The 17,288-nt window shown below is 42.8% G+C and overlaps 1 protein-coding gene across 2 annotated transcripts; it reads right to left on the bottom strand.

Moving 5' to 3' along the window:
* Positions 1–207: 207 nt before the first annotated feature.
* Positions 208–15,023, bottom strand: SMARCD1 (SWI/SNF related, matrix associated, actin dependent regulator of chromatin, subfamily d, member 1). 2 transcript variants are annotated; one of them, XM_032210263.1, is made up of 13 exons: positions 14,816–15,023; positions 13,658–13,845; positions 10,943–10,985; positions 10,735–10,857; positions 8,076–8,198; positions 7,231–7,347; positions 6,584–6,685; positions 4,973–5,134; positions 4,790–4,887; positions 4,167–4,302; positions 2,437–2,559; positions 2,140–2,241; positions 208–1,715 (listed from the first exon to the last, which is right to left on the bottom strand). In XM_032210263.1, exons 1-13 carry the CDS (start codon positions 14,981–14,983, stop codon positions 1,662–1,664), a joined length of 1,539 nt encoding a protein of 512 aa, XP_032066154.1. In that variant the 5' UTR covers positions 14,984–15,023; the 3' UTR covers positions 208–1,661. The 2 variants fall into 2 exon arrangements, with proteins under 2 accessions (XP_032066154.1, XP_032066155.1); XM_032210264.1 differs by lacking the exon at positions 14,816–15,023 and adding an exon at positions 14,517–14,664.
* Between the last annotated feature and the right edge of the window lie 2,265 nt (positions 15,024–17,288).

Genomic DNA, 17,288 nt, shown 5'->3' with positions numbered 1-17,288 from the left:
CTCTCTCCAAATATTTTGATGATTGCTTAAGCAGGCACACAGAGGCAGAGTTTTCTTCAGGCCAATGAAAGAGCTTTCCTCTATCTAGCCTAGTTTGAAGGATTAAAAAAAGAATTTAAAAAAGAGGTTATTTTCTTACGATATAGTTTCCTCCTGAAAGTATTGAAAAAAGACAGTGCTGTGTTACAAAAGGACGGAGAGAGCAACTACTTTCAGAGGCAGCTTTTATTAAAATGGGGTGACATCTAAAAGGATACAGTACAAAAAAAATTGGTCCAAGGGGGGAGAAGAGAAAACCACAGAATGCAAAACATAGGGAGAGATTTTAGAAGTCTGCAAAGGCAGCTGATCTCAGAGTTTACTTCACATATACTTGCCCTGAGAGCCACCTAAGGAACCAAGGTCCTTGTTCTCCAGGATCACAAAGCAAGGAGGGGCAGAAGGGCAGGATGCCTTTCGTAGGGCAAATACAAGATTGAAGAGTCAGAATCGCCCACTCCAAAGGTGGACATGAGCACATACACACACGAATTAGGGTTCCTGAATTCAGAGCAGTCCCTAGCCTCATTTTCAACATGGAAGAGGATGGGGGCTTGTCAGTAACTTGATTCTTGCAGATAGTGTCAGAATAGAAGCAGCTGGGACCTGTCCAGCTGCATTACAGTTTCCAAAACCAGCTAGCAGAAAGATGCGAAAGCATCCCCACCCAGTCCTACCAATAGGTGCCCAAGACTAAGAAAACACAGACTGGAACGGAAATGTCCTTTTTTGCACACCGTCTGCTCCGCAATGCCTTGGCTACACCTGCTTGCATAACTCCGCTCCCCACCTTTACATTTGCCCCAGAAACCTGCTCTGTGCAGTCAGGTGAGGAAGTAAAAAGGAGAATAACTCTAGTCTGAAGGAAGCTAATCTCCTACCAAGCACTGTAGATACAAAGAATTCGTGCTGGGGAGTGGGGGGGGGGGGGGGGAAGGATAGAAGAAGAGATAAGGAGTTGGATTGGAAAGGCTTTCTTCCCCAGAAGGCAGTAACTTGGGATATGCACTGTGACCAAGAAGGTGGCCTATGACTACCTGGCACCTCTGCCAGTAATTTCCCCCCCTTTAAAAAAAACAAAAACCAGAATCAAGCACCTGCACTGAAACAAAGATCGTGACCCTGGATTGCAGCTCCCTGAAGGCCACGCGTAGGGAAGAGTCCATTCCTTCCCAACAGACGGACCTGTATTGGACTTCCCACCTGCCTGTCCCCAGGAGAGGCCAGAAAGTGTAAGAAACCTGCCTCGAATCTGGGCCCTGCTGTGCGCAGAAACTGCCCAGACGACTGTTCTGGGGGAGAGAGAGGAAGAGTTCCTGGGCTGCCATGCTAGGCTCTGAATGGAAGCTGAATGGAAGTGTGGAAGAACTTCAGGCAGAGCTGGACCTGGGGAGTGTGGGGCTCAAAAAGAAAGGAGAGCCAGGCTGAAATGCAAGACCTTGGCCTGGGTACCAACACCATCATCCCCAATGAGGAGTCCATTGGATCAGTGGAAAGAAAAGATGTTGGTTGGAAATTAGTGGAAGGTTCTGTGCTGGAATAGGAATTGTATAGGCCTCAGCAGTGAATCCCTGCAGTGTTTCTAGCCATTAGAGGTGCTGCCTGTTGGGAGGCCTGCCCATTTAGGTATTGCGGATTCCCAGAGCTTGTTCAAGTTCTTGCCTTCTCTGCTGAACCTGTGAAAGAAGCAAGAGAGACCATCTTTATGCACAGGTTAAAAAAAAAGAACAACAGAACTGCCTCTGGTAATTTCAAGCATCGGGAACAAGCATTGGGCTGCGAGCCAAAAGCTCAAGTCAAGCCTTCCCTGACTTGCAATCCAGCAGTTTCTGAATTTATAACAATTCCCCCCTCCCCTTCTGTTCACAGCCCACTCAGTCAAGGATTGGTGCTGCAGGACCAGACATTCAGAAGCCTGTTTTAGTCTGAGGCAAGGGTTAGGAGCAGGAAGGGGTGCTTTTCGACTCTTGGACTCCATCTGCTATTCAGTTTGCAGAAACAGCAAAGGGAAATCTGTCCACAAGTCAACAGGACTGAAGGATCTTGACTGCGCTGCTTGGTTCCATTTAGAAGAGATCCCACTAGATGGATCCATTTTACCTTAGAGTAGAAATATCTGCATACAGCCTCTTGGGCCCAAGGCTGGAAGTAAAATTCAGCTCGGCGCTCTTCTTCTGGGTTCCCAACAACATCCGTCATAGCCTGAAGGTGAGCAAAGTCTCCAATTACTCAACTTGCTCTCCCTGAAATACCTGTCTTGGCTCTCAGTTCTATCCCTCTGGCAGATGGTGTGCTGTTTTGCTCTTTAAAAAATAAAACTGAAGACACAGCAAAGGCTCTCTCTCTCTCTCTCTTACACACACACACACCTCTGTTTTCTCCTTAAAGGCGTCTCACCTTCAGGTCTCGACACTGGGACTGCAGCCAGTCATTGATGAAACCCTGGGGATCTCTGGCAAAGCTCAGCATAAATTCACGTTGGGTCTTTAACTGGTTAATGGTTTCTATGGTCTCATGGATCTGAGATGAAAAAAACATACCGCACAAATACATTTCAAAAAGAATAGGGTTATAGTCTGTTGAAGTGGGTTACTGGGTGCAGGAACAGGGACGGGTTTAGTTAGTTAGTTCTGGAAAAGGCACATGGAGTCAGGCTACAATACATCCCTTCATTTATTTAGGCTCTTGTATTTTTTACAAATCAAAGTACGTCTACATCTACTCATGAGCCGTGGTGGTGCAGTGGTTAGAATGCAGTACTGCAGGCTAACTCACTGCTCACTGCCAGGAATTCAAATCTCACCAGCTCAAGATTGACTCAGCCTTCCATCCTTCCAAGGTGGGTAAAATGAGGACCTTGATTGTTGGGGGCAATAGGCTGACTCTTTAAACCGCTTAGAGAGAGCTGTAAAGCACTGTGAAATGGTATATAAGCCTAAGTGCTATTGCTACTTCAGAGATACAAATATCTATGGTTGGACTGTAACTCCTGACCCAGAGTCAACCAGCCTCTTTAGTCCCAACCTTCTTTCCTTCCTTGTATCAATGCAACCACTAGACGATGCTGTTCTTTAGTTTTATAGCTTCAAGAGTGAAATAACTTTAATACCATCTCGTGGCAATTTTTTTCTTGCTCAGTAAAGGAATACACATTATCAGGAATATATGATTTCAGTGTCATAACCGAAGAACACTGAATACTTAAAACTATTACCCAGAAGTGGAATGACATGAGAGCTATGATTTTATGCATCTATACAAGGCAACTGTCCTATATTAACAGTGAGACTTGTTCACAGTTTATGCAACAGAATTTCAAACCCAGGGGATATTCAGGTTAAGAAAAAAGGGCTTTATGACTAGAATACTACAGAGCCAAACAAATACATCACACTCTCCCCTCCTTATAAGCTCTTTCTGTTCTGGATAAAAGAGTGGATGTTTCAACTGTTGCCTAGAGTCAGAATCCTACAGCTAGGAATCTGCTTCATTTCATCTTTCAATGCCTGTCACTGGGCAATCTTCCCAGAGGCAACAAGATGCTCACTGTCGGCCAGGAACCAGAGAAAGCCGGGTTAATCTGTGGGTCGGTTACAAAACTGTGAAAAAAACAAGACATCTTCCTGGCAGCATTATCCTAACAGCCATACATCCAACAGCTTTTAATATTAACATTTACAATATACATATCTAAAAGTTAGTGACTCAACATTCACAGTCTACACTGAGAATGTAACAAAAAATTCTATGTTCCTTCTGCTGTATGAAAAAAAGATGCCAATCTCTGCAAAATCCACAGAAGGCAACAGATGTGCTCTGAGGAGGCTTATATAGGGCCAAATTTCATATTATAGGAAGGGGAAAGCTACAACCAAGCCAGAATTCACAAAGGCCTATTCTTGATTCTTTTGGAAAATTACTGAACATTTTAGCCAAACCTTGGTACTATTTGCTACTTTAATGGATTGTACTGATTTAAGGAACTGAAGTAACATCTAACCACACAGTGAAGCCTGGGTAGGGGAGAAGAAGTGTTACTTCTCAGACGTCCCTCACAGAGAAAGATTAGCAAAAAAAAAAAAAAAAAAAAAAAAAAAAAAAAAAAAATCATTTACAGGAACTCGCACCTTGTTATCCAGTGCAGCTATCTCCTGTTGGCTGGCGGTAGAAAGCAGGAAAGAATTCATTTGGGTTTTCAAAGTATCATCTACTTCTACATCAATGTCATAGCAAGCAGTTTTCTTCTGATCATTTGGATCAACACTGGGAAACAAGACAAGAGAGAAAATGCTAGATCCAAAGGTTGGTTCAATAAAGCACCGCCCCTCCCCCCCCAAAAAAAACCAACACAGGTCATTTGAGGCAATAGGGTAACTTTTCTTAATGTAGAGGTTTCGATTTTTGATAGTTCTTTGATGCTTTCAAAATCTCTCTCTTATCCATGGCCAAATGTCTGGCCAGATAATTACTTCCCTTTGTTAAAAGTGATCCAGAATATTTCCATTTCTGGCAACAGAATTTGAATAGTTTGTTACATAACTATTTTGGGAACACTAAAGTGAATCACACTTTTAAAATTCTAGCCTGCGATATAACTCACAGCGGGAGGTAATACTAAAAATAGGAAGCATGCACTGGAACAGTTGTGTTTGCGCACTGCAATATTCAGCAGAGCTGAAAAGATATTTCATGAGTTTGTGGTTCAGCCTTAAGTCGTCACATCAAGTGCCTCCCCCCCCATCCATCTTACCTGATGACATGGTTAATGATAATGGGCTCTGGAGGCATAAGCAATGCATGAAGCCGCTGTGGGATCTCGGAGAACTTCATTCGCTGAGACTCGAATATCTGTTATGTTCAAGAAGAATCCACTGAGAAAGAGCCAAGCTTCAGCAGGACAGCAAGGACTGGGGTCCCTTACCCTTCCTTTTACCTGCTGGAGGTACTTATCACAGATGACATATTCCCGCTCATGGGGATCCTGCAGCTTGTGAGTCTTGATGTATTGCCACAGAGCTTGGATGATCACTGGGCGGGTCTGGGTGTGGATTCCCAAGAGGCGAGCCAAACGTGGGTCTAGTTTGAACTGTGGAGGCTGCAAAGAGACAGCAAAACTCAAAAAAAGAGCAAGAGTGAACATCTGAATATTTTCTTTGGGGTAAAAAAAGGTTAACTAGCCTTAATATTTAAATATGTGCGTTAAGAATGTTTTTGTACTGTAATAGATTGTTAGTCATATATTCAATTTTATGTTTTCTTGTATTTATCTAATGTTTTTACCCCTCACTGTACGTTATTTTTTAGTCTTTTTACCTTGTTTCGCCGAAAATACAACCCACCCCGAAAATAAGCCCAAGCCTAATTTGCCCCCTACAACAAAAATTAGCACTAGTTTAGAGGGTGGGCATGGCCAGCACAGGAGGCAGCCCTTCCCTTCCCCAGTTACCTGATGGGTGCTCGGCTCCTTAATTGGGGCCCGCGGATCAGCTGAGCCGGCAAGGGCCAGGAGCTGCCTCTCCTTCCTTCTTTCCAGGCACAGCCTGTCCCTTTCAAGCGATCAAATGTCGCTTGAGAAAAGGATGCACATCTCAGGACTGCAACGCTTCGAATGGAGCCTTTTTGATGAATGGCAGGAAAATGGGGAGGGGGATTTTCCTGCCTGTCAGCCTTTCCTCAAGTTCAGCACAGACATACTGGCGCAGCCACAAGTGGCAGGATGCCAGCTGTGCTGGTGTGATGAAGCATGTGGCGGTGCTGCTGTTCACACATGCAACGCCACAAACCTGGCAGGCTCCTGCTCCAAAAGGCTGTGGTGGCACGACTAATCTCACAAAGACTCAAAGACTTGTGCTGCTTCCCTTGCGTGCAGCCAAAAGTTCGCAAAAGTCAGGAAGGTGAAATACCAAGGAGGCAGTCCATTTCTCATGTGGCCGTGCAGGGGTCACCCACAGAGGCTGGGCCTCGGGGTGCCACTCTGAGCAGGCAGCAAGCTGGAGGCAGGGGAGGTCAGTCCCCTTACCCAGTTGCCCTCCACCGTTTCTCAACAAATGTCTGTCTTGTGAACACGTGTACGCGTGTGTGTGAGAGAGAAAGAAAGAGAAATGGTGGAAAGGAAACAGCGTTGCCTGCAATTCTTGTTACTCCCCTCCGTCATTTCTCTTTCTCTCTCTCACAGACATTTAATCGATTGAAAGGGAGAGGCTGGACTTTACTTCTATTGTAAGCATGCATTTGCCACAATCCTCCACAATTTCCCTGTCCTTTTCTCAAGCAACAGCAGGCAGGTAAAGGCGGCGGCCGGGGAGGGGAGGGGCACACACAACTTGGTCTTATTTTAGGGGAAACACAGTATATATATACACATTTTTAAAATATGTTTTTAATACATTTTTTTAAAAAATGTGTAATTTTAGGTCTTTTTTTAAAAAAAAAAACATTGTTTATAATCCTACCTTCCTCATGCTGACCTATGGCTTTAATAAAGATTTTGATTTGAGGTACAATCTGAATCCTCCCCTTCGGCCCCGGGAGGAATGCCCCCTACCTGGTAGTCCAACATCAGGAGAACAGTGCAGCGCACATTCACATCGCCAGGCCTTTTCACCTGGAACCCATCGGTCTCTTGGGTTGTAGCAGTCCTATGCCACTAGGAGGGAAAGCATACAAAAGAAGGGGAAGTAAGAAAAGCAGAAGACATTCTATGAGGCAACAAAAGAATGTGAGAACCAACACTGCACAGGGGATAGATTCTGATTCATGAAATAAAACTTTGGAACAGGTAAACATGGAATCCTATGATGAAAAGTACTTAGGAAAGAGGAAAGCTGATATCCCAATATATTGCTTTGGGCCTCTTTCAAAGGGAGAACAAGATAGAGAGGAAAATTGGAAGATCTGCGTAAACATAAAATTAGGATCTTCTTTGCTTTGTATGAGAAATGAACATCTTGAGGCCAAATCCAGCATGCAGCTCTCTAAATTTTGAGACCTCCTCCAAAGATGCTACCAAACATTAAATTTAAATGTTGCTAAATGTATTAAATATATAACTGGCAAACTTATTCACAATTTAATTTTAAATGTAAGCGTTACAAAATAGTGTTTGTCACGTCTTCCCCACATTTTTCTTGTCAGAATATCTGGGGCCAAGAAATGCTGCACAACTCTGCTATAATGTATGAAACCTCTCACCTCCACCAAGTGATTATCTGGGCCATAGAGGTCTTTATCCAGCTCAATCACCAGAGATTTAAAAAAGGATGAGAACTTTCTCTTCTGCTTGGTAGCATCATACTTAGAGAGAGCAGACTGCAGGAGGAAAAAAGGGAAGAAAAATCATTTTATAGATAACAATATCAATACCGAATAGACATAGTTACCAACAGCACTGAAACCTCAGAAAATAAAACTGTGAACTATCACAGTGATTTTTCTCCAGGGGAATATATAACATATCTTAATACCGATCATCATTTTGCATATACTTCTAATCTTATATGCCCAATTTCCCCTGCCACTTACCCTTTCTACAATAATGAAGGGCCAAATAAAATACATTTTTCCTTATTTCAAAAAATTATGTCCTACACTTTTTTTTAGCAATTGGACTCTGACTACCTGCAAACTTCAGAATAATGTGGGACTTTTCTGAAATGAAGAAGGATCAGGCAATCCAAAACTACCCTAGCCAATGGTGTTTAAGAGTAGTACTCGGGAAAGCTCTTACATCTAATTTCTCCACTACAATGAAACTCCAATCAGCACAAGAATGCAATACTTAAGTGTATAAAGCAAAAAAACAACTTTACTGCAGAGAGATCTAATTTGTGGAATTGCTCATTTCAGAATATTTTGTGACAATTTGTGCAAAAATATTTCTTTGGCCATGCTCTTACACTTGTCAAACAAAAACATGTACTGTTACTCTCTCCATCTTATCTTGTTCCAAGACCATCAGGAATGAATAATTCACCTCTGCCTCATTTCTAAATTCTCTACAAGAATACGTGGTGATGTTAATTCCATTCCTCACTCACATCTTCCAATAGTCGTCCTTCCACTCGGAGTTCCCATGAGGCTACGGTGCCTTCTCCATCTTCTGCATCTGACTTGGCTGGATTAAAGGTGTTGGAGATAAAAATGCGCAGTTTTCTTTTTTGCTAAAAGGGAACAGAATTCCATAGATGTGAAAACGAGAATCAACATTTCGAGATTGCTAGTATTATTCCCTCACCCTCCCAAACAGCAGTATTTCTATCCTCACAAATCTCTGCATCTGAGCAAGATACATATCTTTCTAAGGAATTTCTACAACATGAAGGTGTCCACAAAGCAACAGAAAAACAATACTTAGAACTGTGTTGGCGAACCTATGGCAGAGGTGGCATGCAGTGCCCTCTCTGCTGGCACGCGAGCCATTGCCCCAGTTTAGGTCTGCTGCGCATGTGTCTGCACCTCTCGTCAGCCACCTGGCCTTCAGGTCTCTGCTACACAGGGGGGGGGGGCACACATGCATGTGGGGGGGGAGTGCGGGGGGAGCACGCATGAGCAGGGGTGGGAGGGGTACAGCGTGCGTATTGCATTTTGGGGGTTTGGGTGAGCACGCATTTGCATGCTTTGGGCACTCAGTCTGGAAAAAGTTACCTGTCACTGACCTAGGACGTAATAGAAATCACTAAGCTTGGGTCAAGACGTTAAAGACACTATGCTGCAGATCAAAAGAAGGCTTTTACAGGCCATCTGTTGGAGACTGCATGCTAATAACAGATGGGCTGAAAACCACAGAAGGATGTGTGTGTGTGTGTGATTCCTTCTTTTTCCTTTTTTTGCTTCCTAACTGCCCACAAGACAGATTGAAGGACAGTTCACTCTCATCAAGTCTTAAGTAATTGCTTCCAAAGGTCTTTTGAGGTAAAAACTAGGGACTACAGGCGATCTTAAGGCTGCTAATTGTCCAGATATAAGAGAGAAGTTGTACTGGGGTTAAAGGAAAAAGATATTAGATAATAAAAGGCTAAGATAGGAAGTACCACATTTTTCAGAGTGTAAGACGCTTCGAAGTATAAGATGCACCTAGCTTTTGGGGAGGAAACAAGAAAAAAAATTCTATCTCTGTCTCCTAGCAATTTGCCTCCTTGCAGCAAACAGCCTGTTTCAGTTTCAATTTCAGCACAGCCTGATTAGCAGAAGCAGAGATTTCCGCCTCCACCCCCTCCGTTTTCAACCTCCGCACACCCCGTTTTTGGCCTATGCATGTCTTATTTTTCGCCCATTCCAGGTGGCGGAGATCAGAATGGGCAGAAAATGGGGCACATGGAGGCAGCAATAGCAATCCCTGCAGCCTGAAACAGCTGAGGCCAATCAAACCAACCATCAGCTGCTTGTATTAATCAAGCTGTGCTAAATGAAAACTGAAACAGGTTGTTCACTATTTGCTGCAAGGAAACAAATTGCTGGGAGGCAGAGGCCAAAGGATGGGGGCCAGTGGGTGGACAGGACTACATTCAGTGTATAAGACACGTCCAAATTTTAACCTTTTAGGGGGGGGGAAGTGCATCTTATACTCTGAAAAATACAGTAATTCAGAAAACTGATAGAAAGGAAGCTATGAATGCATCAGAAAATAGTTTACTAAAATTAAAGTATCAGAGATCTATGCACCTCATGTTTGTAGCAGCCTCAACCTATTCAGTAGAAGCAGATGAGTCAGAGGAAGCCTAAAAATTGCTACACATTTTTCTGCCTGTTTTGTGAAACCTAACTGCTTACTGCTATCTGCAAAAGTATGAAGCAAAAAACTTGCCATTTTTGCAGATATAGATTTGCTGGAGAATAATGAAGAACCTTGATATGCCTATTGTTGGGCCTCTGTAGCAGCAAGCTGCGTACAGACAGAATAATAAAGTTCTCTGGGCCATAAGACAAACTACTTCAGTGGGGCACTGTAGAAGCTAATCCTCTCCACCAGGCTGCAGCTATGGAAGGTGGATGGGAGAAAAGAAGGAAGTATCTCCCAGATGTTTCTTTCTGCTATCACAGCCCAGAGCCTTTGATGCATGGCTTCCCTTCTCAGCAATGTCAACATGAAGTATCTCTTCTCCAACAGAGGATAGGTAGTGGAGGTGGCAGTGGTGTGGAGGCCACGGCTGCCTCAGGAGATGGGTTAGTAGTTGCATTAGTTTCTCACTCCCACTTTCCTCCTGCAACACTTCTCACTATTACTATTGGTTTCATGTGATTATATACATTTTCTTTAAAAGACTGGAAAGCTGGGATAAATGGAGTGCAGGGCTGCATCGCTGCAACCACTCTGCCTTCACTATGCATATGTCCCTAGTTCACACATCACGCAAATCATGTGATTTGTTGATCTTGGTATGGTGAACCCACATTTGTGATCTGTAAGATTATATTTTAGGTGCATTGTGTAAATTAGGGATATGCAAAACATTATGTTATGCAACATTTTAATCTCTAACTGGACTATTAAAATTTGGAATATTCTGGAAGTATGTTGCACATTTAAAATCCTTTTTAGATTCAGAGCATTTCATAATGAACCCAAGTATTGTGGTTCATTCAATCAATGTTAAAACCTAGCAAATAATGCTAGGATGACATATGAATGTAGCCAGTAGATTTTTTTAGAAAGCTACATATAAGTGAGTTTCAAACGTATGCACCCTCCCTCCTTACCTTAATTGGCCGTTTCAAAGCCTCCTGAATATCCAACCGTTTCCGCATAATAGTCTGGTCCAGCTTCCTCTCAAATGCCAACAAATCCATGTATGCCTGAGACTCGGGTACTAATTCCCGGATCTAGAATTCAATACAGCCACAGTCAATCATCACAGCCATTATACTACCGGTAACTGCCAGACCAAACACCCAAAATTTCACTCACCCGCTGAGGTAGAATTTTGTCTGCCATCTTTTTTTTCTTGGCACTGCACAAAGACAGAAAGATTGGATGGTAAATATCAATTCTTGATACATGTTTAAGAACATCCTTGTCGATTTTGTATCGAAGACAAATTCTGCTGAAACCAAGACTGTTTTAGGCACATAGGAAAATAGATGTAGTTGGGATTGTATTTCTTTTTTTGCCAATACTGGGAAAAGCTTTCTTGAAGAAGTCAATATTAGGAACCTTAAGCATACCAACACAGAAGAAAGCTCCACTGATTTCAACGGGACATGCTCTTTAATAGTGAATGACCCTTTTATGACCCTTTAATAGTTTCACTATTACACTATTACTAGTGTAGAACTACAGAATTTGGATAATATGTTAATAGAGGAAATCATTCTACATCTGAAGAAAATGGTAAGTGAGCGCCTGTCTACCCTAGACGAGTTCAAATCACCAGGACTGGATGGATTACATCCAGGGTTCCGAAGGAACTGGCAGACGAGATCTCAGAACCACTGAACTATATCTTTCAGAGATCCTGGAGCACCAGGGAACTGCCAGAGGACTGGAGAAGAGCTGATGTGGTTCCCATCTTCAAAAAAGGGAAAAAAAGTAGATCCAGGAAACTACAGACCTATCAGTCTGACCTCAATACCAGGAAAGATTCTGGAAAAGATAATCAAGCAACGAATTAGCGAACACCTAGAAGTAAACAAAGTAATAGCTAAAAGCCAAAATGGGTTTGTCAAAAACAGATCATGCCAGACTAATCTTATTACATTCTTTGACAAAGTTAGTGGACCAGAGGAATGCCGTCGATATAGTTTACTTGGACTTCAGTAAGGCATTTGATAAGGTAGACCATAACCTACTACTAGATAAAGTAGAAGAATGTGGGTTAGACAGCATCACCACCAGATGGATTCGTAACTGGCTGACCAACCACATTCAACGTGTAGTCCTCAATGGAACTGCATCTACATGGAGGGAAGTATGCAGTAGAGTACCCCGAGGCTCTGTTTTAGGCCTAGTACTCTTCAACATCTTCATCAATGATTTGGATGAGGGAATAAATGGGGAACTCATCAAATTTGCAGATGACACCAAGCTGGCAGGAATAGCCAAACTCCAGAAGGATCTTGACAAACCTGAACATTGGGCACTATCTAATAAAATGAAATTCAGTGGTGAAAAGAATACAGTTCTACATTTAGGCAAGAAAAACGAAATGCACAGGTACAGTATAGGTGGTACCTTGCTGAATAGTAGTGACTGTGAGGGGGATATTGGAGTCCTAGTGGACAACCATTTAAATATGAGCCAGCAGCGTGCAGCAACTGCCAAAAAAGCCAACACAGTTCCAGGCTACATAAACAGAGGGATAGAATCAAAATCACGTGATGTGTTAATACCACTTTATAATGCCTTGGTAAGGCCACACTTAGAATACTACATTCAGTTTTGGTCGCCACAATGTAGAAAAGATGTGGAGACTCTAGAAAGAGTGCAGAGAAGAGCATATTAGGGGACTGGGGACTGGAGACTAAAACATAAGAAGAACGGTTGCAGGAACTGGTTATATCTAGTTTAATGAAAAGAAGGACTAGGGGAGACATGATGGCAGTGTTCCAATATCTCAGGGGTTGCCACAAAGAAGAGGGAGTCAAACTATTTTCCAAGGCACCTGAGGGTAGAACAAGAAGCAATGGGTGGAAACTAATCAAGGAGAGAAGCAACTTAGAACTGAGGAGAAATTTCCTGACAGTTAGAACAATTAATCAGTGGAACAACTTGCCTCCAGAAGTTGTGAATGCCCCAACAATGAAAGTCTTTAAATGGCTATGTTGGATAGCCATTTGTCTGAAACAGTATAAGGTTTCCTGCCTAGGCAGGGGGTTGGTGTAGAAGACCTCCAAGGTCCCTTCCAACTCTGCTATTGTATGGTGCAGAGGCGTAACATATTCCTTCAGCACACCAAGATCTGCGAGTGACAGAAAACACTAACAGTTGACTCTGTATTATTTTGGATCTCAAATTAAGTAACATAATGCAATCCAACTGTGTACAAACCACATGAAATAGAGAGGGCTCTGTGCAAATACCTAACTAAATGCTAACTCTGAAGAATTATAGTATGAATGGGTAGGTTGTTCAGGATGAGTAGGAGAAGGAATTGTATCAATATATTGATATTTAGTTTGCATTAAACTTGTGTTTCCAGTTTCTTCAGCTTGATAAAAGGAGTATGAACCAGCGTTGCTGGAAGATTGCTTAAAAATGTCTGTCAGTATGGAACCCCTCTTTTTATACATTGCATTTCTCATTTAAGTTGTCTTAATTAGAACTCTCTAAATTTATTTGCAGAATTCAATACAGTTAAGGATGAGATCTCAAAGGCAATACAGTGGTACTTTGGTACTCATTGCTAATTGGTTCTGGGAGGTGTGATGAGTACCAAACAAAAGAGCACCAAAAAAATTATTTCCATAATGTATTGAGTCATAAGGCAGCCAACATCAACAAGTTCTCAAACAAACAATGAGTACCAGGACAAATCTTTTGCATCAAAATGCATTGAGTAACAAATTCTATGAGTTTTAAAGGAGTTGAGAACCAAGGTACTATTGTAAAACCTTCTGGCTTAAAACAGAACACTTACGCTCCTGAATGCTAGGATGCCTATAAAAAAAAAAAGGAATCTCTTACTTGTGATTTCGGTTTTGCACAGACTGTTGCTGAACCTGCTGAATCTGCTGAGGAGCTGGCCTTTTGCGAGACTGGTCCATTCCTGACTGAGCCATCCCAGGTCGGACAGAAGGGCTCCCACCGTAGCCTGGAGGTCCCATTGCAGGTCCTTGAGGAGTCATGCGGCTACCAGGCAACATTCCAGGGCGCTAAGAAAAGAAACAAATTGACTGTTGCCATACCTAAGAACTCAACTGCTCTCAGCTGCAACAGAATCAAGTAGCGTCCCTCCTTTCAATGTACCAGTTCAGCAAACGAAATTGTCTGCACCTTTGAAAAGAACCCTCAAATAACTTTCTTTTTAAAAACATCTCATAGAAGATTCAGTATTCCCACTCCCCCAATAAAGTTTGATGGAAAAATATCCATATATCTATTTTTGTTTAAAAAAAACCTTTTCTGATTTGGGAAGCATATAGCCATGCAACTCCTGCCTACACGAGTATATCATTCAGGGGAAAAAAGTGGTATGATTCAATTTGCCATCACCTTCTGATTTCCACCACTCCCCCCTAGAATTTGGAACCTGGATGAGGTAGGCAGTTTTACTCCCCTTTCTCAATATATTATATTTTTGATGTTTGAATGGGAAGCTTAACAAAACCAAGGAGTATTTCCTGCACCCCGAAGTTCTTCCATCCTAGATGTTCATCCACTATTAACCGCCCAGAGCCATACAATGCCTTCCCCGCCCCGCACCCCTCTAGGTCCATCCTCACATTCCTTTCTTTTCTCCCGCCCAACTACGAAGGCAGGCGGTCCCTGCCGACGCCCGCAGCCCCCCGAGCTCTCTCCTAGAACTCTGCCCTTGCAGCCTCACCCCCATAGTCCCTCTATTGGTCAATATATCAATATATCTATATGTCTTTATGACGCGGGTCCCCCTCTCAGCAGCCGCCTCTCGCCCTCCATCTTCCAGGAATGGCTCCCGTCCTCCTCTTCCCCTCCGAGCCCCGCCCACTGCAGCTGAGCCGCCTCTCCCCTCTCCCCCTCCTCGACCACCCCCAGCCCCCTCAGTGGCAGAGCAGCATCTCGCGCTCACGCTTGGCCTTTTAGAGCTCCGCCCCACACCAAGGGCCGCCCCCTTTTTTTTCCCCCTCAGCCGGGCCGGACCGGTACCGGGTATGCAGCGCCGGGCAATGGGGAGCGGTACATTCCTTGTCCGGGAGCCGGGCCCATCCGCACGGGAGGCCCCGGCGTCCCTTGTCCTAGCGGACCCGCCCCAGGGCCGGCTCCACTGCCGCCACCGCTCGGAGCTACAGCCTGGAAACCCGCCCGCGCCGCCATCTTCCCTCCCTCGGCCGTACAAAAGCAGGCAGAGGGCGGATGTGGGGTTGGGATGATTTAGTAAGGCTTTGTCATAGACATGCGCAAGTCTGCGAGAGATAGAGCGTCGCCGGATTCGGCTTCGCGGGGGAAGGAGGGACTCGCAAGGAGAGGCGCGCTGGGCCTCGTGGCTCGCTGGTGTTAGAAAGGGCTGAGAGGGAAATCTGTATCTTAAAAGTTACTTCCTTTTTCCAAATAAAGAGGGGCGCGCTCAGTTCTGAAGGACCTCAGTCCCACTGCTCGAAGTGCATAGCTAAAACTACAGACTTTTTGGAACTGGGTTAACTCGGTTAAATTAAATCCAGATTGAGGCAGGGGAATAAGCCAGTCTGCGCTGATGGATCCATTAATGTCCAGCGTCATGTACAGTGATTTTTCTCAATTTGTGCTAAAACTCCTAACAGGAATCTGGTTTTTTTTTGCTAATTTTTAAAAAGTTTTTATTTATTTTATTTTATCATTTGTTGTCATACTCCAAATTTCATTATACCACAGGAATGGGTTGTGACAAGGCTGAATACTGCAGTGCCAAAAGTTTTTTTTTTAAAAAGTCATGTATTACAACAGGGATTTAGTAACTGAAACTAAAATCGAAAGTATATTTTTGGGATTGCAGAAGCAAATTGTTTGAAACTAGTGTACGCCCTCACATTTCACTGGGTTCCTTTTCGTTTAAAAAGTAAGTTTGTTGGGACAGATGTAAACACTCCACTAAAAATACTGTACTGATAGTCCTTGATTTATGAGACATTTGTTAAGTGAGTTCTGCACCATTTTATGACCCTTCTTGCCACAGGTGTTAAGTGAATCCCTGTAGTTGTTAAATTAGTTAAATTTGTAACACAGTTGTTAGGTAAGTTTGGCTTTCCCATTGACTTTGTTTGCCAGAACGTCATAAAAGTGATCACATGACCCTGGGACACTGCAATGGTCATAAATGTGAGTCAGTTGTCAAGCATCTGAATTTTAATCACATGATCATGGGGATGCTGCAAGGTATAAGTATGAAAAATTGTCATAAAGCACTTTTTTTAATGCTGTTGTAACTGAACGGTTACTAAATGAACTATTGTAAGCCGAGGGCTACCTATATAATATGCTTCATGAAATTTACCTTTTTGCTTCAAGATGTCTGCACAGCTGCCAGATTCTTTTAATCTGAATTCTAAAATATAGGCTATGTAGTCACAAACTGCCCTAAATTTAAGACATCTCTATTATCTCCAACTTTTTGTTTCTTTCCTTGATGAAGACCTTTGGAAAACTTGAAGGCTTGTGTGTTTTGGGGGACAGTTCTCAATAAAAATATTATCCAACTCTGAATTTGGGTAGCAGTTGACATGGGTATTCGTTTTCTTTAATTTGGATTTTTTTTACTGATCCCAGTAATCCAGATAAATAAAGCCCGTTGGTAATCCCTATCCTTTTTGGCATACTAACATATTTGACATGCCATGATGCATTCACACACACATACTAGAACACTCTGCCATCCACTCTCTCGTTGTAGTCTGCTCTGTCAGAATATTCTCAAACTCTAAGATACTATCTTTAGTGACAGGTCACATACACAAGGCAGGCACTGGGTTGCATCTATATTTTTATTGAAGTGTGTACAAATGGCACTTTGCTTTGTAATTTACCTTCAGTGAATCTAAAATGCATGAACAGACATTATGCATAGGTAACAAACTTAGAATCCTTACATCCTATGTCTAGTTGCCTGCCCTTTTTCACAAAAATTACATGTGATCGGGTCTTGCTGTAACGTAGTTCTTTTTTGACTCTTCAACTTCATTTCCACCTCCTCCTTACCATATGCCTGCCATATTGCATTCTACTTTGAACATTTCTTTTGTTAAATATCTGCTTTTTCTTGTCATCTGCCAAAGGCAGTTTAGGGAGACCAACATTACTATTTGGGTGCATATACTTGCATCTTTCCTATCCAGATGAGTTGCAGCAATTTTCTCTAAATACTTCTTGGTTGACGTGATTAGTACTCCAACATATTTGGAAGGCACATGGTTAGGGAATGTTGAGCTGTAGAACAGATTGTTGAGTTCTGGAGCAGCATAATTTGCGGTAAAGTAAAAAAAGTGTTGTTATTCTTGTTTATGTAATGATTTCACCAGTTCCTCTGAGGATTTTTACACCAGGGACCTTAGCTTCTACTATGTTGCTGTAATTAAGTCAATTATGCATAACTGATACACTGATAGATTTTTCTCTTGCTTATTCCTGCTTCTGTTTCCCTTTCCTTCCT

Source organism: Thamnophis elegans, chromosome 2 (genome assembly GCF_009769535.1).
Source record: "Thamnophis elegans isolate rThaEle1 chromosome 2, rThaEle1.pri, whole genome shotgun sequence".
Classification (NCBI taxonomy): Eukaryota; Metazoa; Chordata; class Lepidosauria; order Squamata; family Colubridae; genus Thamnophis; species Thamnophis elegans.
The sequence above is the reverse complement of the archived record's forward strand: the minus strand, read 5'-3'. Positions and strand labels throughout refer to the sequence as shown.

Coding starts and splice junctions, on each gene's coding strand:
- SMARCD1 (XM_032210263.1), bottom strand. CDS start 14,983: ATGGCGGCGCGGGCGGGTTTCCAGGCTGTAGCTCCGAGCGGTGGCGGC. Junction 10,858..10,942: donor ACAAAATTCTACCTCAGCGG/GTGAGTGAAATT, acceptor ATTGAATTCTAG/ATCCGGGAATTAGTACCCGA. Junction 4,303..4,789: donor ATCATTAACCATGTCATCAG/GTAAGATGGATG, acceptor CTTGTTTCCCAG/TGTTGATCCAAATGATCAGA.